At 35.8% G+C, this 24,497-nt stretch overlaps 1 protein-coding gene across 1 annotated transcript in view; it reads right to left on the reverse strand.

The window, feature by feature from the left end:
* The window catches only part of LOC127380409 (dynein axonemal heavy chain 5-like), a 157,763-nt gene that overhangs the window by 112,119 nt on the left and 21,147 nt on the right, over positions 1-24,497 (reverse strand). The window contains exons 13-38 of the mRNA XM_051609233.1: positions 23,782-23,901; positions 22,909-23,110; positions 21,947-22,042; positions 21,035-21,208; positions 20,852-20,941; positions 19,989-20,144; positions 18,884-19,023; positions 17,186-17,337; positions 16,113-16,320; positions 15,231-15,318; positions 14,997-15,120; positions 14,716-14,879; positions 13,478-13,570; positions 12,455-12,658; positions 12,024-12,104; positions 11,536-11,940; positions 11,259-11,377; positions 8,745-8,881; positions 7,571-7,733; positions 5,962-6,073; positions 5,504-5,632; positions 4,497-4,696; positions 4,240-4,393; positions 2,079-2,345; positions 1,705-1,833; positions 1,086-1,301 (exon numbers count right to left, since the gene is read on the reverse strand). Of these exons, the coding sequence (XP_051465193.1) occupies positions 1,086-1,301; positions 1,705-1,833; positions 2,079-2,345; positions 4,240-4,393; positions 4,497-4,696; positions 5,504-5,632; positions 5,962-6,073; positions 7,571-7,733; positions 8,745-8,881; positions 11,259-11,377; positions 11,536-11,940; positions 12,024-12,104; positions 12,455-12,658; positions 13,478-13,570; positions 14,716-14,879; positions 14,997-15,120; positions 15,231-15,318; positions 16,113-16,320; positions 17,186-17,337; positions 18,884-19,023; positions 19,989-20,144; positions 20,852-20,941; positions 21,035-21,208; positions 21,947-22,042; positions 22,909-23,110; positions 23,782-23,901 (4,123 nt within the window). The remainder of the gene's footprint in view (positions 1-1,085; positions 1,302-1,704; positions 1,834-2,078; positions 2,346-4,239; positions 4,394-4,496; positions 4,697-5,503; positions 5,633-5,961; positions 6,074-7,570; positions 7,734-8,744; positions 8,882-11,258; positions 11,378-11,535; positions 11,941-12,023; positions 12,105-12,454; positions 12,659-13,477; positions 13,571-14,715; positions 14,880-14,996; positions 15,121-15,230; positions 15,319-16,112; positions 16,321-17,185; positions 17,338-18,883; positions 19,024-19,988; positions 20,145-20,851; positions 20,942-21,034; positions 21,209-21,946; positions 22,043-22,908; positions 23,111-23,781; positions 23,902-24,497) is intronic.

Genomic DNA, 24,497 nt, shown 5'->3' on the forward strand with positions numbered 1-24,497 from the left:
CAATACTGACTCAGGTAAACAACATCAGCCTGTGTCAATGATGTTCCTGGTACACAACAAATTATATAGGGCTGAGGTTTTCAGCTCATAAACAGTCTTGTTCCAATCATGTGAGAGAATGATCACCTGAGCTTTCTGCAAATACATGCAAAGCCTATAACTCACCCTGTCTGCCAAGAAAAAAAAGCCTAAAACCACTTCAAAACTAATGGAGAACTAAAGAACTTCCCCACCCCCCAAACACACACACAGTTCATCCCAAAGAAACAAAAGTTGTTTTCCAGTTAATGCAAAAGCACCTTTGCGTCTAGTTAGCATATGAACTAGAGTGGACTGAAAGCAGTTCTATGCCCTTTTAAAACTTTGTATGATGCAGAAAATGTAGCACAAAGTGGCCTTCTCCATAGCCCAGTCTTTTTTTTTTCATTCAATATCAAAGTGCAGCATGGTACCATTCCCTTGCATTTACTGTTATAGTAGGATGATGTTACTGGTTCTTAGTCTAATCTTACTGTATATTCCTGACTAATAACTTGCAACTCTTTATTTTGCATCCTCTCGTTCCCCCTTCATAGATTCAGTGTTAGTAATAAAACCTTGGTGTTAACAGGATCTGCTCTACATGTTTGAGATTAAGCCAGCACCTCTTTAAATGGCTTCTGTTCCTTCCCTTCCTCCCAAAAACAGCTCATCAATTGAAGAATCCAATACACTCTGTTACAGCAGACCAACGGCCACAAAGCACAGTTATTTCCCCGTATTTGGGGAGCTCTTTGTTTCTTTCCAAATCTGATATTGGGAAAATAATAGGAAAGATTCCCTATGTTCCCAAGCTGAGAAATGACTGTGCTGACAGAACAATGGAGAAAATCACCGGACTAGAACAATTCTAAGGCACGCGATGATAGTGAGGAGATGTGACAGCCTAACACATTTTTTAACATTCTGTTTCCCTGTTAGTTTATTATTCTTCTTACTTAACTAGTATTTTGTCTTTTTCCTACATGTTACTTCTTTACTTTTCACAATATGCGTGGTTCCAAATGACACTTTTAATTAATCCCTAAAGATTCATTAAATATTACCTTTTTGTCTGTTTTGGCACTGTTCAGTGCATTCTCTGCATCTCGGGTCCAGACCATTTGAATTCCCAGAAGTCCTATTTGTGCAGGAAACATTGCCTGAAAGTCATACAGTTTAAATCCTGAATCACTAATGGCCATTGATGCCTGTCTAATGATGGTGTGGATTGTTTTCCTAATCCCATTCAGCAGCTGACCTAACCAGAATTCCACATTGCCCTGAAATAAACAAGAAAGTACTTTTAAAAAATTAGTCTATGAATAATTCACAAAGAGAAAATGCCCTACACAACTTTTTTTTTTTTCCCAGTCTGTCATACTCCCATTTCCCTCTTTGTTATTCTCTAATCTTTAAAAGATTCCTCTCCTCCTCTGCTCCACTGTCCTTCTAGAGACATGTGATGCATTTGGCACTTCATCTTAGTACTGCTGAAAAACGGTAAAGTAATTGTTACAGAATGACACAGATGTCCTGTCCTTTCTGGCCTTTGCTCTTGCTGTTTACATTGGCAGGTTTCATTCAGCTAGTCAAGTAATAGCACAGTGCAATAATGTTGTTTTCTAGAACATAAATCTACTTTAAATCAAGTAATGAAAAAACTGTAAGAGGTATTTCCATTACCTGAGCTAAGACTGGTTCAGTAATATTGACTTGTTCTCCTTCTTGAGATTCAAACAATAAAATCTGGTCGTAGTTTTTTTCATGAAATCCCACTCGGTTAACATTGTCAAACAAACTTAATAAATGTGCCTACAAGAGAAAAAGAAGAAGAAGAAAAAAAACTAATAAATAAAAAAACTAACAACAAAAAAATATCAAACCCTCCATAAACAGATCTGATATGGTATTCTTACTTTGCCTCTAAGTCCTGTATTAGAAGAATCTAGAAATCTTTCTGTAAGTGAAAGAAATTATCTCAACTAAATAACCAAAACCACTATAGTCCTCCCTTACTAATATTTCCAATAAGAACTGTATTGCCTTATTATTTTTACCTGAATAGTGTGGGAATCAGATGCTTGACCAAGGATTTCCAGAAGAGCAGGGTCAGATAAAAAAAAAAATCTTGGAAATATTAACCGTTTTTTTTCCAAATACCCAGTCAGTGACTTCTGACAGATTTCCAATTGTTCCTGTAAATGTGGTAACATCTGTGCCAGAGTCTCATCTCCAACACAGCACTGCACAATGTTTGATGTTTCATGGGCTCTCTGCATAATTCTCTGCCACGATTTATCAATGTTCTGAAATCTTCTGGCTTCCTGGAGTACATGAAAAATTCATTAGCTCTTCCTCATGTTTGTCAAATTCTAAAAATTGAAGAATTCCATGAGACAAGGTAATAGTTTAATATTCCTCTTGCTGTTCAAGTCTTCTTTGCAGGGCTAATGTATGAATACTTATAGGCAGGATTATAACAATCAGTGATTATAAGGACCAGAGTTCAAGAGAGAAAGAGTCCAGCAAGACAGCCCTGGAAATATCTTTTACTTCATGCTGGACACCAAAATTGTTCATATAAAAGGATTCAAAACACACCAGAAAGTTCAGCCTACTCAGAAATTACAGTCTTCCTAATAGCAATACACAGTGTTACGTAATGGCTTCTCCACACAGGTTGTGAAGAGTAAGTTAGTAATACCTGACAAACAAAATCAGTATAAACAGTCTGAAACTGCTGTACTTTTAAGGTGGTCTAGGTGAAAGGATACAAGTTCTTAAATACGGGGAGCTGCAGAATAAATATTTTTCCACACTAAGTACACTGACTTTAAAAAAAGCTTTCTTCACCTCTAATAATTGAAATGTTAATGGGATCATAAATTATCTGAGAACTAGGAGAGATCTCAAGAGACCATCCAGAGCCATTTGCCTGTCACAAGACAGGATTATAATCACGGCGCTCTTGTAAAACATCTGCTCATTGTGAGAGACAATGTAAAAAGCCTATAAAGATACATAGCAACTACTGGTTTTCTTCTATCCACAAAGCTTGTTGCCCACTCTAAAAAGGAATGAGATTCATTTGACTAGTTTTGCTCCTAATAAATCCACACTGACTGTTACTCATCTCCTTGTTAACTTCCAGATATTTACAGACAGTTATTTGTTGCAGTATTCATCCAGGAATTGCAATGAAGCCCACTCATCTATCATTACTCCTCCACCAAGCTGTTCCTTCTCCTCCTTTAAAGACAGTCACCACATTTGCTATTTTCCAGAACACTGGTTCATGTCTTATTCTTTTAAGGAGTAGCTTTAGCAGTTATCAAATACCTCAGCTGTGCTGCAGCATTTGTTCATCAGCAAAAAATGCTTACTGATTCTTTGATAAGCATTAACAATACAAACATACCTCACCAACAAAAAAACCCGAGATTGTTATCTTAAATAACAGTTAAGAAAGCTTAACTTACAAAAAACTGTTAGTTTCAGAAATTGTAAGCATTTAATTATATTAGATGTGGGACGAAGTAAATTAATATTTAATAATTTACCAATAATAGTAGTTCTGTTGAGTTACAGCATTAGCTTAGTGCTACTAAGCTGTAGTGTGTTAGAATTATATGGAAACTTCTCATTAGGAGATACAATAGAGAGAATGGCTTATTCTGGTATTTCTCTCCTGTAGGAAGTGAGATCATTCCTTAACCCTTTTGCAGCTGCTATCATGGTAGGTCATAATGGCCTTGGGCAGCCCAAGTCTTGCAGCATCTTTCTGTGGGATTTCATTATACTGAGTCCTAGTGAGTACAGAATTCATACAGAAAATCTGTTGTTCTATTTTTACCTAACTCAGAGCCCATAAACATGTATGCACAAGAAGAAAGGGATGTCTGCGTATATGGCAAAAGAGATAAATCGGTTTTGTACTATTAAGTAGTCCTGAGCACTGCACCATCTTATGATTCACTAGTATTGTAAGCTCACAGGAACATTTGAACCTGAATTACAAACAATTCTGTTCCTGTAGGCATAATCAAGTTCTAAGCAGTTCAACCAAATAGGCACCAGTTTGGCAAAGCTTCTGAACTGCCTTAAGTGCAGCCCACAACACTTACACATTATGTGCATTGGCAAGTAAACTCTGTGATGCGGCTCACCTCCTGGTACAACATACTGCCATCAACATTCTGTTACCATAAATCAACATACCTGAGGTAGCTGTTTTGCAATGTCTCCACCAACAAACACAGCTTCAAGGTAAATCCAAAGGTTTTGTACAGTAATCCAGTTTTCAATTATCTCTGCAGTACTGGTCAGCTTCTGAACCCACTGTTGTATAGTGGACTTAAATGGTGGATTATACCTGTATGAACATGAGGTAAGGGGAAAAAGAAGCTAATATTATAATTGTTTACTTTTGGGTTTGATCAGATTTACACAATACATGCATTTCTTCAGTTTTCTACCTGTTGCTCATGAGCGACCCCAATATCATGAGGCTGTCTTCCACCAAAGCTATTTTCTCCAAGATATCTGATCCCTTCAGGAGAAGTTCTCCTTGACTTTTGAATTGGCCAAAACTGAAAACGTGAGTACTCCATTCACTGATTACATGCTTCAATTTTGCTTCAATATCCTTTTCTTTAACTGCACCGATGCAGATATCCTGTATAAAATTAAAATAGTAAATCACACTCCTCTAAGGCTAATATAATGCACACTTACAAAGACAAGTAAAATTCATTGGTCAGATTCAGATTTCAGTGTAAGTTCCAGCTAATGAAAATATACATTGAATCACCTAAAAAATGATTATATTACAAACTATATAATATCACAGTACTACTTGCACCTGGAACATTTTATGGGCTATACTCCATCTTCACTAGCACCTTACACATTTTAAAATTCACTTACTCAGTAAATCTGCAGACAGAATTTGCCTCTTGTAAGTGAAATACCTACTGAGAGGTTTAAGGGAAAGACATATTACCAGTCAAAACCAATAAAGAGTCCAAGAATACAGTGTACATGGACAAGGTGACTGCCTGCTACCTCTTGAAAACAGTGAGGACAGGACTGTCATAAACCTGGTTATTGCATCAGAGAGAAAAGGAGCAGCTGCTTAGATTGGACCCCAAGTTCAGGTTCAGGAATATAGTGGATTCCATCACAAGTTTAGTCTTTCCTTGAGTGTAAGGCTATGACTTTGAATCTTTCACACGGCTTAAATTCTTGTCTGGAAATTGGGTACAGCAGAGGTTTGATGTTATATTTTTGCCTTGGAAGTGTTCCACTATAGAACAAGACAAATCTGGTCACTTCTCTGAAGGGATCACAGATTTAGCTAAGTGATAATAGAACTGAAGATAGAAACTATTGGATTTTTCCTTCTTTATTTTTTACCTCTATCTTGTTCTTGCAAAAGGTAACAGGTATAAAACTAATGTACTTGCTAAATGACTACATGTACCTCAATGTCTTCTTTATATTTTAATAAAGAGGCATCCATTATGTTTTTCAGAGAGAAATTTTCAGAGTCAACATCAAACTGATGCCCAGTTACTTGTGCAATTCTTTCCCAGTGTCGTGACATCATTGCCTAGAAAAGTCCACATGAAATAGGGAAGATTTTTTAAAATTGAATTATTTTTAGGACTAGAACAATGACATATTTTTGGACTGCATCTGTTAAACAAATAGAAGAGTCTTGATTTCCATCCCATTTAAAGCCTTAATATTTATTTTAATCACATTATGAAACCTTTTGTTTTACTTTTCTGTAACTAAGCCTAACTGAATATTAGCCATAAATATAGCTGCTTTTATCTATAAAAAAGAATTATGGAAAGCATCTTATAGTAATACAGCATAGTCCTCAATAGAGTTTTTCAAGTGAATCTTATCTCCAAATTATTCTGCTGAACATACTTTGTTTGCCATCATTTCAAGCAAAGGACAGCTCTCTGTGAAGTCATCAATTTTTTTTTTCAGGTCTTGAAAAGCTTGCCATTCCTTCAATGCTTTCGGTAATTTACGGATTCTTTAAAAAGCACCAAAAAAGAAGAAATATTTTATTATTGAGAATCACAACCTGCCGTTTAATAGTACAATATATTCTCATTTTTCAACCAGTGGACCAACAGACTAAATAAAAATCCAGTTGCAAGCTGGCAACATAATATATGGCTCATTGTTTCTGACTGTAGGCAAAGACCGCTAGAGACAGTGAAAATCACACTGGAATGGTTTGGTTTGTATTTCACTTTGAATTAAACAAAGTTAACTTCACGTGCAAACCCATGTCCAAATTTAAGCTTTTGCAGTGTCATTGTTTTATCAAAAATCTGAAAATGGACCTGATTTTGTAAGGGCAAAAAAAGACTGAACTACATGTATTTTTCAGGCAAAATAACAGTACATCCTAAACCAAAACTGACTGCTTGCAAACTTAAAAATATTTCTGTTTCAATCAAACAAGTCCTATTCATAGTTCATATGAAAGATGTTTATAGGAAAATCTTCTTTTAAGCACAATTTCAAGATGAAAAAAAAAAAAAATTAAAATTTAATAACCTCTACTACTGCAAATTGTCACAGCTCCACTTGCTTCTAACAAGTCATGCCAATTTTCATCTGCCAAAGGTATGGACCAAAGACTGACAGCAATTTTCTTACAGCTCAATGGCAGAAAACAAAAGCTGCATAAAACAAATCCATAATTAAAAAATCCTTCAAAGAAATTCTCCATTTATCACAGCTCAAAGTCAAGACAGATCTGTCACACAACACTGGAGTATTTTTCAGTGCTTGCTGGTGAGAGGTAGATGAACATATGCATATTGTCATGGCACTGCAATAATCTCTGTAGTCTTTCATCTTGAATCCAACAATAGAGGGCATTAAATATGCTAGAGAAAAGCACTACAGAATGGAAACAGTCACAGCTGTTGAAAAACCAAAGGTGCATCTTTACCAACACAGCAGAAAAACGCCTCTGATTTCAGCAAAGCACAGTTTCACGTACCAGTTAGTTTTCACATAATGTGGAAATAATTCTTTCCCTCAGAATTTAGTGTGGCTAACTACCCTTGCTGAAATAAGAATCTGAATCCATAAAAATGTGCAGAAGCAGATGGTAACATCAAAGTTCTGCCTAACATCACACACTAACAATTAGCTGTAAACTAAATCCCTGAGAAGGTAATATACGAAGATCAGCTATGAAGGATATTTACACTTACAATCACCTTTTCACTGGTTTATGCACCTTATTCATTAAATAAGCTACAACCTACCACGTGGGTATGTCCCAAGAAGCCTGAAGTGACACACAGACTGAGCTAAGGTCATGATGCACTAGCTGCAAATCACACCACAGTTTGCAACTACTGCAGCTGTGCTGACCATTTTAGCAAGCCTGAGCTTGAAATAAACCAAGAGATTTTTGCCCCTCAAGGCAATTTTCACAAGACAGCAGAAATTAACACACAAAGCTGAGAAATAAAAAATATGCACACTTCAACAAATAATAACTTACCTGCTTTGAAAATCCTGAAGCTCATTGTTGATTTTTTCAATATTCAAATCGTTCCAAAGCATTTCATTGTATCCATCAATAGTAGCAGTAACTGAATTATAAAGACTGTAAAGTTTCTGAAGCAATGAAAGCTCACGTTTAATTTTGTGCAGTTCAGGATACTCTGTTTCAAATTTTAAAAGAAGAAATTTGTGAATGTAAATTAGGTAAAACTGTATTCATTAACATAAAAATCCATGTTCTTCTAAAATTGGTATTTCATAAGGTTTTTTAGATAATGTCTAGTAAAACAAACTTTTCCAGTTGCGTTACAGAAGAGCATCAGATTTTGATGCATAGCAATTGTTCATCTTGCTGAGTTTTTTATAAATATTCTTCTATAATATGAGATGTAATTTCATAAGGGAGGTGCTGCAACTCTTTGAGGCAGATGTTGAAAAGGTAGTTGAAAAGGCAAAGGAACACACTATAGTTTTATACAAAAACTAACATATCCCCCATCTCTAATTTGTGTTATTTCCTTAAGAGGCAGAGTTTGGCAATGGGGGGAGATTCTTTCAAAATAAATATATAGAAAATGTTACCAATAAAAGTATTTTAAATGCACCTCCTTAATGGAAATGCTTTTTTTTGTTTCTCTCTTTGGGAATTTATAGTTAAATATATTATTATTGTGTACATCTTCAGACAGAAAACTATACTGAATTTAGTATCTACAATTTAAAGTCCTTATATATTCTGCTGTAACTTTCACACCTTGGTCTTCCAAACTTGAAGCATGCCTGACTGGGAGACATAAGCATATTACAGATCAGCTGCACAGGCCAAGGGTATTCATTCTGGAGTTGGAACAACTTGCATTGGCAACATGCTTCCCAAATTTGGACATGGAGGAACAGCAGCAGGAGATGTGCTTAGCTCTGAACAGAAATAGCCAGAAAGCTAAGCAGCTGAACCTCAAGATACATGGAAATGCAATTTTTTTTCCACCTGATGTCTATGTATGTGCAGACTGGGAGCCAGCTTCACACAGCTGCTTCTAATAGAAAAAACAGTAATAATTTACTGCAAGGAATTTTTCTACAACAAATTCAGCACTGAATGCATTTGGCAGGACCCATAAGAAAAAAATTAATAGCCTAGGACCAAGTGTCCATATCCTCTGAGAAACTACCTGTGATAGGAAGACCAAATAATGCTTCCCCAGCAGAAAGAGAGATATACTTCCTCCATAGTTCATCAAATTTGGCTTGAAAGATCTGTAATCTGTCACTTGCTTCATGGGGAGGAACATTCTCCACACTTGGGCCCCTATAAAAACCAAAAAAAATCAGTGTCGATACCAACCATACAGGTTTCACAAAGAAGCACAACAAAACTCAGACCTTACTGAACAGTATTTACTATTTTCTAACAAGTTTTTCTATAAATTTTCACAATAGACACTAAAAGAGAAAATGCAATATTACATATTGAGTAGTCCCAGAAAGAAAGCCCAATTTATTTTTCAATAATACAATTAATCTTTATAGAATCATAGAATGGTTAAAGTTGGAAGGAACCTTAGAGATCATCAGGTTCCAACTTCCCTGCCATGAGCAGGGACACCTCCCACCAGGCCAGGCTGCACAAGCCTCATCCAAACTGGCCTGAAACACCTCCAGGGAGGGGGCTTTCACAACCTCCCTGGGCAACCTCTTCCAGCACCTTACTACCCTCATGGTGAAGAATTTCTTCCTGAAGTCTAACCAAAATCCCCCCTCTTTCAGTTTAAAACCTTTACCCCTTGTCCTACCACTACCCTCTCTGGTGAAAGTCCCTCCCCAGCTTTCCTGTAGCCCTTTCAGGTACTGGAAGGCAGCTATAAGGTCTCCCTAGAGCCTTCTCTTCTCCAAGCTGAACAGCCCTTTGGGTTTTTTTGTGTTTGGTTTGTTTTGTTTTGTTTTGTTTTTGGGGGTTTTTTGTTTTGGTTTTGTTTGTTTGGTTGGTTTTGTGTGGTTTTTTTTAATTTGTTTTCATCTCATCTGGAAGTCTGGGTGTAGTCCCCAGCTCTCATGCCTGGGACCACTTCTTAGCTTCATCGTAATATTCTCGGATGAGAACTGTAAATATGTCATCTCCTGCTGTGCCATCATTATTTATAGAAAGAAATACATGCACATGTACATCAGAGAGAAATGCAGGCTGGCAGCTTAGCAAGGAAAACGGAACCAGGAGATGAAAGCAGTAAGATGGTCAGCAAAGGCAGCGAAGGCCTGGTCCCATAGTACCTAAGCAAGGAGAGCAGGACAGGCCTGGGGATAGTAATTACACACAAATGAAAGTCCAGATCTTCAGACCAGTCCACAATAATGATACAGGACTAAGGTCAAGCAGGGAAGGCAGCAGCCAGGGTCAGGAGCAGGTACAGTGAAGGTAACAAAAATGAGACATAGTCCAATGGTTTCCAGGCTGTTCTGAGATCAGTCTGAAAAGTTAGCCTGTATTGGGATCCAGGTTCAGCTCAGTAGGGTCCATGGCCATGCACAGGCATGGCTGTAACAGAGCAGGAGCTGTAGGTCAGGTGGTCAAGCAGTGAACTCTCAGCTTAAAAGCAAATCCCATTGGAAAGAGTGTCAGCCTTCCTGAGACCTCCCAACTGAGCCACATGGGAGTGCTGTCACCAAATGAAGGGCCCTCAGATGACCTAGCTGTAAGTTGGCCCTGAGTCCAAGGACCTGAAGCTCCAGGAAGGGTGATGGTTTCAAAGTCCCTACAACTCGTGGCAGCCACAGGGTGTTTCCATGAATTCTAGACAACTCCAAGAGCAGAACTGCAGGCAACACTATACATGCATCCACACTGGCAACTTGGTGCTCTAGCAGGCTACTTTTAGGTGCAAATTCATCTTGTGTCTACAGCTGGAGTCTTGAAGCTGGCACTCAAATGCATGGCTAGTGTGCCTTCAAGAAGTTTCATGCCTGGTGAAGCCAAGGTCGAAGCCAAACATCAGGTTACCATTTGGACCACCCTGTTAATAACACCAAAGCAAAAGCACCTGCCCCTGGGAGAAGATATTCCCAAGGCCCTGTAGGAGTCTGTGCTTTATGTGTACACTGAATTCTGTTCATAACAGCTATAGGTGTGCAGTGCATGCCTAGGGTCAGCTGCTGACCTGGACTTCATGGCCAAAAACACACACTGCACATTTGTTGTCCTAGAACCATAACAGATTGCAGCAAAACAAATTGGTCCTTTCTTCTTTGTTGCTAGTGTAGAATTGTCCAATGAATCACATGTATCCCAAAATTTCAATACATAAAAAGGCCTAAGTAAGATTAGAAGACAGACTAAGACTCAATGAACCTAGAAATAGCCAGAACTGCAATCACTACTCACATCCAAGGAACAACTTCTATATCTACTATTAGATATCCACTGAAGTGCTTTGTTGAGCACAAAAAAAACATTTACATTTGCATCTGGATTGAGAATTTTATTTTTTTCCCAAAAAATTCTTCTAGAATTTCACGAACTCCAGCATCAAAATTATGGGAATGAATCTGTGACAGTAAGAGTATCTGCCTATCTTATATTATTCTGAAATTAGGCATTTTTATGCTATGTTTATTTTCTGAAACCCTTTAGATACAACATTTTTGAATAATCACTAATGAAGAACAGTTGTATTGTACCACAGGTCACCTACTTTTCATCATAATCCTTGCAAAACTCTGCAGTATCAATCTGGAATTTTTGAACACCATTCAGTAAATCTGTTTTCATGTCTGGCTGTACCTTCAGCAGCAACTCCTCAACCTGCAGTGCCTACATGCAAAGAAGATAAACAGGCATAAAACAGAGTTAAAAAACCACAGAGTTTAAAGTAAGAAAACGGTTTTGTTCTAGCATTTCAACATTAAAAAAAGCTGACCAAAACTTTGCTCTCTATATATATGCTTTGAGAAATAATACAGCTATGATACCTGTGTGTTTAGGCTCTTCCAAGCATAAGCCAATCCATCAACTTTTTCAGTATTTCCATCTTGAAAGAGTAGATTGTATTTATGAAGCACAGAATAAGATTCTTCTATAGGTCCAACTGTCATGTCAATTTTAATCTCATTCTCTCTAATTTCCTTTAGTGCTTCCATTGCTCCCCGTACATCATCAAGGTCGTGGATAGGTCTGCTTAATCTCTTGCTAATATTTTCAATGAATGAATAAATTTCATCCATGTCTGTGGCAGACTTTTTATTCAAAGCTAGTCCAAATGTTCTTTGTCTTGTGCGGCATTCCTGAATTAAGGCTATTTTCAATGACTCTGTTGTAATATCCACTGGCTCCAGTACACAGTGATTTGGCAGTTCTCTGATTTGCAGTTCTAGTTGCTAAGACAAACCCAAGTTAGAAGCTTTTAATTTCACTACAATTTCTCTGAACAGTTCATTTTTATTAAAGACTTAATACTTACAGAAAAGTATCTTATTTGAGTTTGGAATTCAGCCATTGTTGGTTTAGTATCTATAAATTCTCTCATGTTTTCCTCTGGATCCTATATAAGAGAAGTTTATTTTAATTATTTTTTAGCATTGGTATTACACTACCTAATAGTTAACTGGGGGACCCAGCTCTCTGATGTACTGTGCAAACACAAATGAACCCTCTCCAACAGAGCTCTTCCTTTTCTTGTTCTTCTGCTTTCTTCCTTAGATGGTTTAATGGATAAAGAATGACAAGTTCAGGTCAATACAGGAGTAGACAGAGGAGGTACTACAGGTATATGGGTTTCTATGATGAAACCAGTTCTTCCTACTGAGCACATCGTCTCCTTACACAGCCCAAAATAGTTTATTTAGAAAAAATCACAATAGAGCAACTTATTTTATGAAATATGTATTTAACCTTGCTCCAGATGCCTGAAAATTCAGAAAAGCTGTTCAGAAGATCTGATGCTTCCATTTTAAGAGATAATATAATTGTATTTAGTTGCATCACCACTTTGTTTACATCCTTATGCTCGATGATCTGCTTGTCCAGAGGTTTCAGTGTCACTATCCTGGTGAGTTTGCTCTCATCACCTAGGTCTACAGCAACAGCTTGTTCCATCTGGTAGAAATTAAACAAGAAAAAACAAATGTCAAGTAGTTTGAGTTGTTCAGGTTTTTTTTACATTATGGAGTTTCTAGTAACACAGAGAGAATAAATACCTCTAAGAACAAAGTGCCGAGAAAGTATCCACAAGGAGACTTCCTGTCCTTAGTTTGGATTTTTACAGATCTATAGTTCTAGTGGTAAAGGTAGTTTTATAAAAATCACCATGTGGAGCTCTATATTAATAATCTCTGAATTAAATCTGCCAAATGTGTGTCCTATACAATGTGCTGTTCCCTGTTCCTACACAATTGCTCAGATTTTCCTGCTTTCTTTAGTGTAGAACTACAATCTATACTCATTCTTGGTCAAAAAAAGTCCTGGAGGCAGTGGAGAGCTGGCTGCTTGGATACAAGCAAATAATTCTGCTTAAGGAAACTGAATTCAACACACTCTCTCCTAGTTGTTGTTGGTTGGTTGTTTTTTTTATTTGCAGCACTTACAATAATTTACAGTCAGCTAGTAACACCCATGGATAATGTTAAGTTTTCACACATTATCCACACTATCATCAACATACATGAACAGCATATTCAAAATATTTTTTAAACACTTTTGATTTTAATATTAGAAACAACTAAACATAAGGTTTATGAATTATTCTTTTTATGTTCAATTACTTGGTACAGAGATTAAAAACGAGGCTTTCACTTAAAAGGAGGATCCACCAGATTACAAGTCGAAGTAGGGGTACAGAGTATATTCTTATGAATAAGATTAAGAAATGTTAACCAAAAGAAAAAAATTTTCATATCATCAAAATAAAGTACTCACCTGCTGCTGCTTATGATGCAAGTAAGCAAATTTCCACAGGGGGATATCTTTGGCTACTGATAATATGACATTTACTGCTTTATTTACAGCACTCTGAAAATAGCAAAATATTCACCTTGAGCACACAGAGAGACTATGAAAAATAAGGCAGGTGGCAAAAAACAGGGACCTCCAAAAAATACCAAAATGGAAAAATTATACCTCTTTACAGGAAATATTCTAATAAAATTAACTAGGATCATCCAAAAACACATTTTGTAAGGGGAAAGAGTACTCCATAAAGCTTTATCACAGTCTGTCTATGTATGTGTGGCTTTCAAACCAGAACATGAGACCTTTATGAACAGTAATCATGAATCACTGGGGATTATAATTACAATACTTTTTCCCCTTAAACTGGTTATAAATGTAGCTATTTATTCTTAATAATTTTTACATTCTCCTCAGAATGCCTGTATAACATCTGTCTGAATTTGTGACGGCATAGTCTGTAATACATACAGGCAGCTATATAATTATATAACTTATTTAATCTATGGTATTTTAAAATTCCACTGTGGGGTCTGATTGTGGCCTGATTTCTTACTGACAACATTATTAAGCGTGCAAAAGAAATCTGAGAAATAGCTGAACTATGTATTTTGATAGTGGCAATGCTACATGAAAAGAACATAAATCAACACCATAAACAACTAATACTTTATGAATAATTTCAGACATCATAGGAGATTGCAATTATCTGTATAAGAATTCTGCTGAATTAATATAAACTTAAAAGACTACTCAATTTTTATTTTTATTTTTCCAGTTAGAGCTTCAGGCTGGTAATATTTTTCTTTACATTTCACTACTGCAGAGTGATAATTTAATGAACTTTAAACTGATAATAGCATTTTATATTATTAACAAGTTTAAGGAGACCAGGAAGTCAAGCCAGGCTGTATCAATGGCATTATTTTTTATTTTTGCATTCACTTTAAAATGTTTGCCTCTACGTAAAGGTTTGTGAACATGAGTTACTGAGCTTTTAGGAAAACAGTTCCTTCTACTACCCTGCATAACAAACCTGATTGGTGGCTTCACATTCTTAGCACCCAGTGATGTCACAAACTCAAGTGACTTCTTTTGATATTTTTTTTTCCTCTCCCTTTAGTTTTTATACTAGATTAAACCTGCACATGTTGTGTACTTAAAAATGTTTTACCATAAATTACTGAAATGTACAATTATTTTGTTACCTGAATATCTTCAAGACTTGGTCTCAAAACAACATTTGGAATAGCCAGTTGAATTTCAGCTTTGAACAAGGGAACCCTCTGTGTCTCTACAAACTTGGTCATCTGATACCTAGAGCCAACAACACGCAATCGATGTCTTAAGGACTCTAAAGAAATCTTCGTGCCTAAATAAATACAATATTTAAGTGAGGTTATACTTTTTACCACAGTAAGCTTGGGAAAAAAATAAAATCCTTAAGTGATACTAAAAAATTGGACATATCTGAAAAAGACAGACTCACATCTGACTAAAGAGTCAGTATTCTTCTGACAAAGCTGTCCCATCAGATTATAGTAACTACAGGACAGACATTCTTGGCAGCGCGTTTTGTGTTTCTTGTCAAGATGTGCACAGGCGTATGAATCCTGAAGAGTGAAAGGGAAATGCTGAGGAAAATATTATCCAGTACGTAAGTGAAATATCAAGTATCTGAGTAAGTTAAATAAGGTTATTTTTTACACTGGAGAGGTCTTACCTCCAGAGTTCTTCCGGCATCTGTTTTCAGCCTGTGCTTAAGAATATCTACCAGTTCATACACAGAGCATTCCGCTTGCTGACTCTGTCTACAAAAACAACCTTACAGTCACCCACAGGAAATCAAACACAAGAGATACACTGTTATTTTCCAGGCACACACCCCCCAGTCCTGCTGCACTGCAAAGAACTGCATATGCAGGGAAATGCCCTTATACTTTTCAATTCGTTCCTATCGCTTGGGCATACAGCCTATGTAAGATATTAAAAAATGAAGACTGTAACAAAAAACATTGGTTAGAATCTGTTATATCTGATTCGACTGGACTTAATAATTTTTTAAAAGATTTTTTTTCCAACTTTAGTTAAAAAAGCAGGCTGCTCATGATGATGCAGTGAGACAATATGTGAAAACAGAATTAGTAAAATAAAAACAACCAAAAAACCCCCCAAAAAACGCAGAAAGTATCTTATTTTGCACAATGAGCATAGACATCTTTTTGGAGAACAACTGAACAACTGTTCTACTAGAACCTGGGAAATAAGCATAGGCCAAAAAATTTGCAGCACTGAGAGAATGGGAAGTCTTGAATTAGCTGGGTAGCATTAAGAATCAGGCAATTAACAAGGGGATGAGATTTCAAGTCTTATCCATCTTCTTTTTTCTTGGTACTGATTAGAAAGCCGCAAGAAGCAAAATATGAAATGCTAAATACTACAGATGCAAGTTTACATCTGCTGCATTCAAGACACTCATTTTACCTTAGACTAGTACTCTGTTACAATAAATATTTAAAAGTAAACTCTCTATGCATAAAAAAGTAATACATAAATAATCCCTCCCAAATACGGCCTTCAAACCTGTGCAACTGATATAACCTACTGAGACAGTTTGTGAGCAGTAGAGATAGCAAGCTTTTCTGTCTGTTCCAGGAAAGAAAGCACATCCATAGGTTCATCTTCTGGTAAAATTATCAGAGCAGTGTTTGACATATCCTCCAGAATTCTTTCAATTTTGCATTCCAGGGTATCAGTTGCTTCTTTGACTATATAGTCCAGCTCCCCCAGGGTACTGTAAACATTCTCAATAACTAAGCAAGGAAAACAAAATTAAAACAAAAAATACAAAATATAGATCTCTTAAATCTCATCTCCCTCCCACCGACCCCAGGTATTACAACAAAATGAGGATTTAATGGCAATGAAGTATGCTCTTCTTTGGAATCTTTAAATGAAACCATCTTATAATAAATATACAATAACAATCTTATAATAAATAGACATCTTGTAATAAATACAATAGCCTTCAAAATATCATTTCTTTTTGTATTAAATAAAGCTGTGAAATGAAAAGGATCAACAGAATACAATGGAAAACAGAAAGGATACAAAAAATATTTTGGTCCTGCTACATACACAGAGTGAAATCCAGTACTTTAAAAAATGTAATTAACTTATAAATTCAATGGCTAAAATTTCCCCAGCCAAGATTACACACTGGTTAAATAACTAGATTTTTTATTTCATGCATATGACCTTACTTACTTTGGAAAGAGATGAACTGAGTGCTTTAACAAATACGTTCATTAAACTAAAGGTGAAAAATGACTGTTTCTGAATAGACTACATGACTTATTTTCCTGTCTTTCATACTTTTCATGTAAGGAGCCAGAAAGCCTCTTTCTTAAGAAAAAAACTGTATAATTTTTACCATTTGTTTAGTACCAAAGCATATATTCTCTCCCTGTGCTCCTAGCCAAGTCACTTCAATACAGTGACCAATAATGTTTAGTAGGAGTAAGAAATGTCTGACTTACTTCCATAATCGGGAGGGAGGGACCTGACATATTTTTCCCAAATTTAGATAGAGTGCTCTTCCTAAAACAGACAAGGAAATGTCTGGCAGATACTACCTGACAGCATCAACACTTCACCACTTATTCTCCTATTACACACATTTATTGATGCTCAGAGAAGTCCATGACAGCTGCATCAGTCCTGGAGTTAGGGCATCCTCAACTTGTCCTATGAATGGTTTCATCAGTGGTTTCAGCACAACAGGAATCCTGTTCAGACTTTCTTTGTAACTGAACAACAGATTCTGGAGTCTGAAAGACATGATCAGGTTTATAATGTGCTTAATTCAGATTTTTTAAACAGAAAGAAGTTTGGACACATTTTGTTTTAATAGGATTTGCAAATTCTGACCCCATGTTAAAAATAAGAACTCTTCCCAGATCTTCCCCAGAACCAGAGTGGGGAAATAAGTACCTCCAGTAAAGTGACTATGATCAATTTAGAGATAATTTGTTCTAAGAAAAATTAATTACAGTTAAAAATGAGAAACTGAAAAACACATCATTTTTGTTCTTTTCTTCCTATCTCACAAGATGTGGCATGCAATAACAGCACTTTTAAGAAAAGCTATAACCATACCACTTAGAACACCAAATTGCAAAGAAAAAGAGGCCAAATTCTGAATCAAGACATACCCATACAGTTCCATGAAAACCAAGCTATACAAAGAAGCTGCATAAACAAGAATTAGAAGCGAATGCAACTCAGAATTCAGATACATAATGGATTCCTTACAAAAACTGCCACCAAAAAAAGTAATAGCTGTGTTCTGTGCCAGATTAAAACCATGACTTTTAATATCATTGTTACAAACCATATACTGAGATAACCAGAACATTTTTTTCCAGTGTTTCTTAAGCAAAAAGCTACAGTCTCTGAATATCCCTTCTTTGCCTGGGGAGTCAGTCTGAAGTATTTTTAGGGTAGAAAGTAAGTATGGATATTTTTTTTAATTGCACACATTTTCTGTACTTTTTTGTTTCTCTTGGATGGCAAAAGTTGGGGCTGTTGCTTTTTAGAGGATTGTAGCACACAGTTTGCCTTGCACATTAGAAAATCTAAGTTAGTTTGTCCTAAAATACTTCAGAGATAATTAATTAAAAATATTGCATTATATGAGTGAATGATAAAGATTTAATAATAGCAAAAGGGAGGAGGGGTTGAATTAAAATGCTTATGAAATTCTTTGAACTTTTCCTTTTTGTCCACTTCTATTTAAAAACTACATAAAGAAGACTCCTCACAAAGGCTGACTTTTAACAACCTATCATCCTTGCTTAGAGAGTTAGAGAATTAATAACCAACATTCCTCAGAACTCTTCCAGCACAGAAGTGGATTGTTAAAAGAAGAATAAAGAAATTATTTAAAGTCAATAAAAGTTAATTGAGACATTAAAAAACAGGAAGCATATTATAACTTAGGTGATGTATTATTACCTATGCAAATGTTTGGGTTGTGACTTAACAGGAAAAAAGTTAACTGGAATAATTTGGAGTATCATCCCTACGTTATAGTGTACAGGTGCCTTAGCAGTACCAAGGATCTCCACTTACAAAACAGCTGTTGCAGTCAGAAAACAAAAGCATGTAGGCATATTCTAGTAATGAGACGTTTGTGGAGACAGGGACAACTGCATGCTACCATTATTACCATGGAAATGTAGGGGAAAGCAATTAAATTTCAACTAAACTCCATCAAAGGGAAAAAGTATAATAAATCAAAAGCATATACAACAGATTCAAAGCTAGGGATCCCCATTTGCAGGTAAGAATAAAATCAGAAAAGTGTTCACTCACTTCCTGTGATGTCTTTTAATCTGTTCTTCATCTGCACACAAGCCAAGGACAACATCTGGAACTTCAAAATGCATTTTTTTCAGGTATTTTGTTTCACAAAGTACTTCCAGGACCACTGGGTCTAAGTTTATACATAATTCCTTCATGTAGCAATATAGAGGGGGGAAAAAATAAATAGAAAATAAGGCAGTAGCTTGGTGGTTACATGTAGTGTGATATAACTGGGACATGTAGTAAGATGTAGATGACTAGATAAGGGTTTTTATACATATACACATTTCTATACAGAACTTCATCCTCTCCAATGAATATCTGGATTTTCCAAAGTATTAATCAAGCAGTATCTTACACTCATTTTCATTTCTTGTGACTCCTTCACTGAGCCCTAACCACTTGGCTCCTGTGACTTCCTAAGTTTAATTCTACTTCTGCAGCTACACTCTGTGGAAGCTAATTTGCCTTTCCATCTCTGCTTCTCCATCATTAGACTAGGGAGAAATGTTGTGAAGGTTAATCTCTGTACACTTCTCAGGACATTAAATGCTACTAAGTTGCTTAATCAATTTGAACACTAGGTAATCCATTATGGAATCACTAGTTCAACAAATACCACATTTTAACCATAATTTCTCTCCACCATAGCAGAAAAACTAATCTGGGAACCAAAAATGGTAATATTTTCTGTCTCCGCAAGCAGTTTTGAAAGCAAATTAATGAATTATTGCAATACACTAAACACAGTGATATTGACCACAACAGAAAAGACAATGATCTAATTAAAAATCCCTTCCTTGACTAAAATTTTGGTTAACATAGAAAATAAAACATGAAACAATATCAAAAATATTTACATAAATCAATTATATATTTTTATATATATATATATATTTGCTGAGTACTGCCTCTTTTATGCACTGAATGAGGCAGGAGCTGCACCATAAATACACATGAAAAGGAAAAAAAAATACCAACCCAAGCAGTAGTTGTTGTTGTTATTATTTTTAATCTATTAAGATTAATTTAATGCTGTGCTTGTCCATCCATTATATGATTAAAGCAGCATATGCGATACTAAACAGCAATACAAAGAATAAATCATGTTTACCTTGGTTTCTGGGTGCCTGACAAGTAAGGAAGAATACAGAGCATTTCTAGCCCATTCAGCAAACCTGCACCAGGCTCTATGATAAATAAATTCAAATTCCAAAAGAACTGCAGCCATTTTATTGTAGCTTTTAACAACCTTTTTCATTTCCAGTGTCTGCAATTTGAGGGGAGGGTAAAATAAGCAAACATTATTTAAACAATTTGATGAGTCTGACATAACAGAAATGCCCTTCACCAGGCTTTTCCGCATCACCATCAGGAAAACAAAACAAACAGAAAGCTTTAAATTATGCTATTTTAGGGATAAGTAAGAAGCAGAAAGATATAAATATATCTAGGAGTTCAATTATTAAGAAGTATGCAACTGCTCTAAACAACATAACTCTTTTCCTGATTTTTCCTTCCAGTCTTGCCCATAAAACAAAGTCTATACCATGATTTGTTTAAGGCCCTGATGTCCCATTGAGCAAGCTATAAGAATTATATTATTTGGTGAAGTGTGGCTAATGTTTCAGGTAAAATATCTCTGTCATCTTCACTGCAGAGCAAAACAGACAGAAGGCTTTGAGATTAGGTACATGGCAAACAGTCCTAGTATCAGGATTAACAGCAGTCAAGCCCCAGAAGGGACAAAAGCACCAGCCTAAGTCATCAGTTTAGTGTCTCAAAGGAAGTAACTGTCCTGAGCTGGAGAATAGTAATTTTGCAAACAGGAATTAAAATTCTGGAGCAAACACTAACACCTATCCTGTTGGATACAAGTTGCTAGAAAAGTGACCATAGGAATATAAAAATAAATCATGTGTCTGTTAGTAACATGCTTGAAAGCTTAGCATAAATCCTCCTCTGCTAATTTCCAACCTTCAGAAGTGTGGTTTTCTTTTTAAGGAATGTCATTGGATGGTCAATTTTTCTGTATAACTGCTGAGCCCACATAATCTTCCCTGTTACCTGAAACCAAGAAGATAAGAAGTTACATTTCCATTATCTTAAACACAGTCAAGAAACAAAATCCTTTTCCTCTCTCGTTTACTCCATTCTTACTGGTGGTATATTGCGTGGTATGGGTGGATTTTCTTTTTGATTCTGGTAGAGTGTTTGAACAAACTCTAAGTCTTGGCTGTACCGCTGAAGGACAATTATGTACTTCTCACTAAGATCAATATGATCCTCTCCTATTTGTTCAAGCTTCATCAGAAGTCCCAGCATCTGTTCAGTCTAAAAAGGAAGATTAAGTATTTACTGCAGAAGATAATAGTTCAGAAAGTCATTGTTCATTAACATATTTTTTTAATTTAATATATAACTTATGTAAGTTTTTAAGTTGCTTTCTAGGAAACATGAGGAAGTCCATACAGACAAGTTAGTGAATTTTACTTCTGTATTTTGTCCCTATAGAATATATTTACCTTAATATGAACCAAGAAATTGCTACCACTACAGTATACTGGAATATTTAATTTTTTTCTGATTCTCAAATAATCACTTTTTTTTTTCTGCAAACAGTTGTGGTAGCACACCTACACCTCTACTCCTGTTTCATTAACATCTCATATTGTCATCAGGGCCTGAACCAATGGACAGTACTGACATTAAGGTAACAAATTGAATAAATAATTTCATTACTCCTGCCAGTCCAACTTAGAAATGCAATAGGAAGCATGGCAAACACCCGGATGAAAAAAGAAAATAAACTTTAAAAAAACAGAGCTATAAATTTGGTAAGGAAAGGTGGCACATAAAACTGGTACAAGTAACAATAAACATTATTTTCCAATGTTTCTGCAAGCAACTTTTAGAACACTTGTAATAGGCTTGATGTCCTCCTGCATTATCTCAGACAGCCACCAGCACAGCAGAGAACATTGGCAGTAATTAAGGAGTTGAGTAGGAGGTGTGGGTACTCAGCCTTTTGGAGAATGAAAACAAGGATTTTTCATTTGTAAAATTACTTACAGTTGCAGTCTTCTCAAACCAGGAATCCACAAATTCTTGTATGGACTCATACAATGCTGTAATTTCGTTCTTAAATTCAAGGTAATCTTTTTCAAACTAGAAAAGGGGTAAAAAGAAAAAAAAAAAAAAATCTTCCTGTCTTTTGCCTGAGAAGGCTTTCCTCCTGCTCAGCCAGAAGGTACAGGATGAGGCCTTTAATACTGTTAGTAACTGTATGATTGCTGTGATTTCAGTTTGTGTTCAGCCGTGCAGCCAGACTTGTGTATAAATGTGTGTGTGTGCGTGCAGGCCTGTTGGGAATTACACGCTCAGCCTTGCAGCTGCGTGGACCTGGGAACATGGAACTGCAACAGCCTCACTTCTGTCAGGCTACCAAATTTGGCAGCTCCTATCTAGAAGTAATTTTGGTATTTATCTATAATATTTTTTCTTAAAAGCCCACAATACTGAGGTCCTACAAAAAGAGTTCAGTGTAAACTTCCTTTCAAAGAAAGCACTCCGCAAGTTTGGGAAGACAGTCCATAATACATACTGCTCCAACCATTTAGGTGTAGAAAAGCCCTGAATTTTTAAACACTTCCAAATTCCACTTAACAGTAAATGTTCTCTTTGAGTAACACTGAGTAGCTATTGCAAATGAATAAACTTCATTTAATCCACTGACCTGCCTCAATTAGTTTTCAGTCTGGAGTTCAAAATATATGCATCTCAAAACAAACAAGTTTAGAAAAAGCTCTTTGTAGCATTAACTATCACACATAACCTAGTTTATAAAAAATAAAAAATAAACAAAAAAAACCAAAACAATTTCAAATAAAAGCCAAATTTACAATTCGTATTAAAAGATATGAAAATCTTATAACAGGCAAATACTATATATATTGTTATAAAATTCAATCTTTGCATCACTCCATTGAAAAGCATAGAATTGCTTTTGTCAGACAAGTGCTGAATGTATATACCTCTTTTTTCCTGTGATCCAGAACATCATACTGTTTGGATTTGGTGTTTGTAGCCATGCTCTGGTAACGAGTACTGATCTCTTCAATACCTTCTATTTTTAAATGCTGGAGCTCTAAAAGGCTTTCCATAATATTGCTCATATCTGAAATCTTCTCCAAACGTTTACAGAATGTATCAAATTTTCCAAATATATAGTTTTCACTGACAATAGAAAAGATAGAGAGGGATTGTTATGCAAGTATATTTGTAATATTTTTTTTTCTATTTAACCCACATTATTCTTCCAGAACTGCTACCAAGTTACATATTTTAAAAAAATAATCTATATTGTAATTGTTACAAATCAAGTAAAAATAATTTTAAAGTAATGGATATAAACCAGAAAATGCTTAATCTTTATATATGCTCTTTTAATAACTGATCTGCAGGAGATCAAAATGTGAATGTACAATATTAAGAAATGTCTCATGCTTTAAGTGTCAATAGAGGTAAAACTCCCCTTGGCATTGTGATAGACAAACCAGCCCAAAGCTGACTACATTCCCCCAGCATCTTTTCACTTATATACATGACTTAAATTTCTTAGGATTTCTGACCATACATAAACATATGTATTAAATCAACGCATGCATAAATTCCCCTGAAGACCCCTTGGACATCTGCTAAATCAAGAAGTCACTGGCAAAAACCTGTCACTGGTTTATTTCTGAGTGAAAAAAAAGCAAACCACTTTTGCAAGGTCATGTTCTGGTTATAATAAATACTCCATTTTAATTGAGTGTTCAGCTTTTCTGCTAGCCATCAGATACAATGACATCTCATTTATAAATTGTATAAATGAACGTGATCCAATATTAGAGTGAATTACTTACCTGAAATCAAATTGCCTGCTACTGAGATTTTCCTTTAGCTCCTCCCTAATTCTCTGAAAGGATGTTCGGTACTGTTCTTTGAGGGAAATACATTGTTGTATCCTCTTTAGCAATTCTGGGCTGAGGAAGAAAGCACAGAAGACAGAAAATCACCCTAAGGAGATCACCAGAAGAGTATGACTAAAAATAGGACACTTCAGTCAGATATTCAGCTTTGCAAAATACGAACACAAAATTATACATTATCTGAAAAACATTCAAAATATGAGGATCACATTACAAGTTTTTGTTTAAAATTTGTTAACTAGTTTGGATATTTTTTGGTTTGGTTTTATTGCCATCAAACCATAACTTCCACAGTATAGTCCAGAAAGCTGAATGCTTGCAGTTTGGTCACCTCTCATCTTCTGTAAAGTGGGTACTACTGATGGGTGTTCTTGTCTGCTTTTTCACTAAGCAGACAAGGCCGGAGAGGTATTTTTTCAGACTACAGTAAGCACGAGGAAAATCTTTCTCTTTAAAAAGATACAGGAGGAAGACCTTGCTTCCTAAGGTCACAGATAGATGGTTAACCCTGAGGTACTACTATAAATGAGATACACAGATGAGGCATAGAAATTAGCCATGGGCTAAATACCTAATTACCTAAGACTTTAGCTTTGTCTTTCATCTTAAAAAAGATAATTGGGAATTAAAATGCTAGTTAAACTTTATAG

This window comes from Apus apus, chromosome 2 (genome assembly GCF_020740795.1).
Source record: "Apus apus isolate bApuApu2 chromosome 2, bApuApu2.pri.cur, whole genome shotgun sequence".
Lineage (NCBI taxonomy): Eukaryota > Metazoa > Chordata > Aves > Apodiformes > Apodidae > Apus > Apus apus.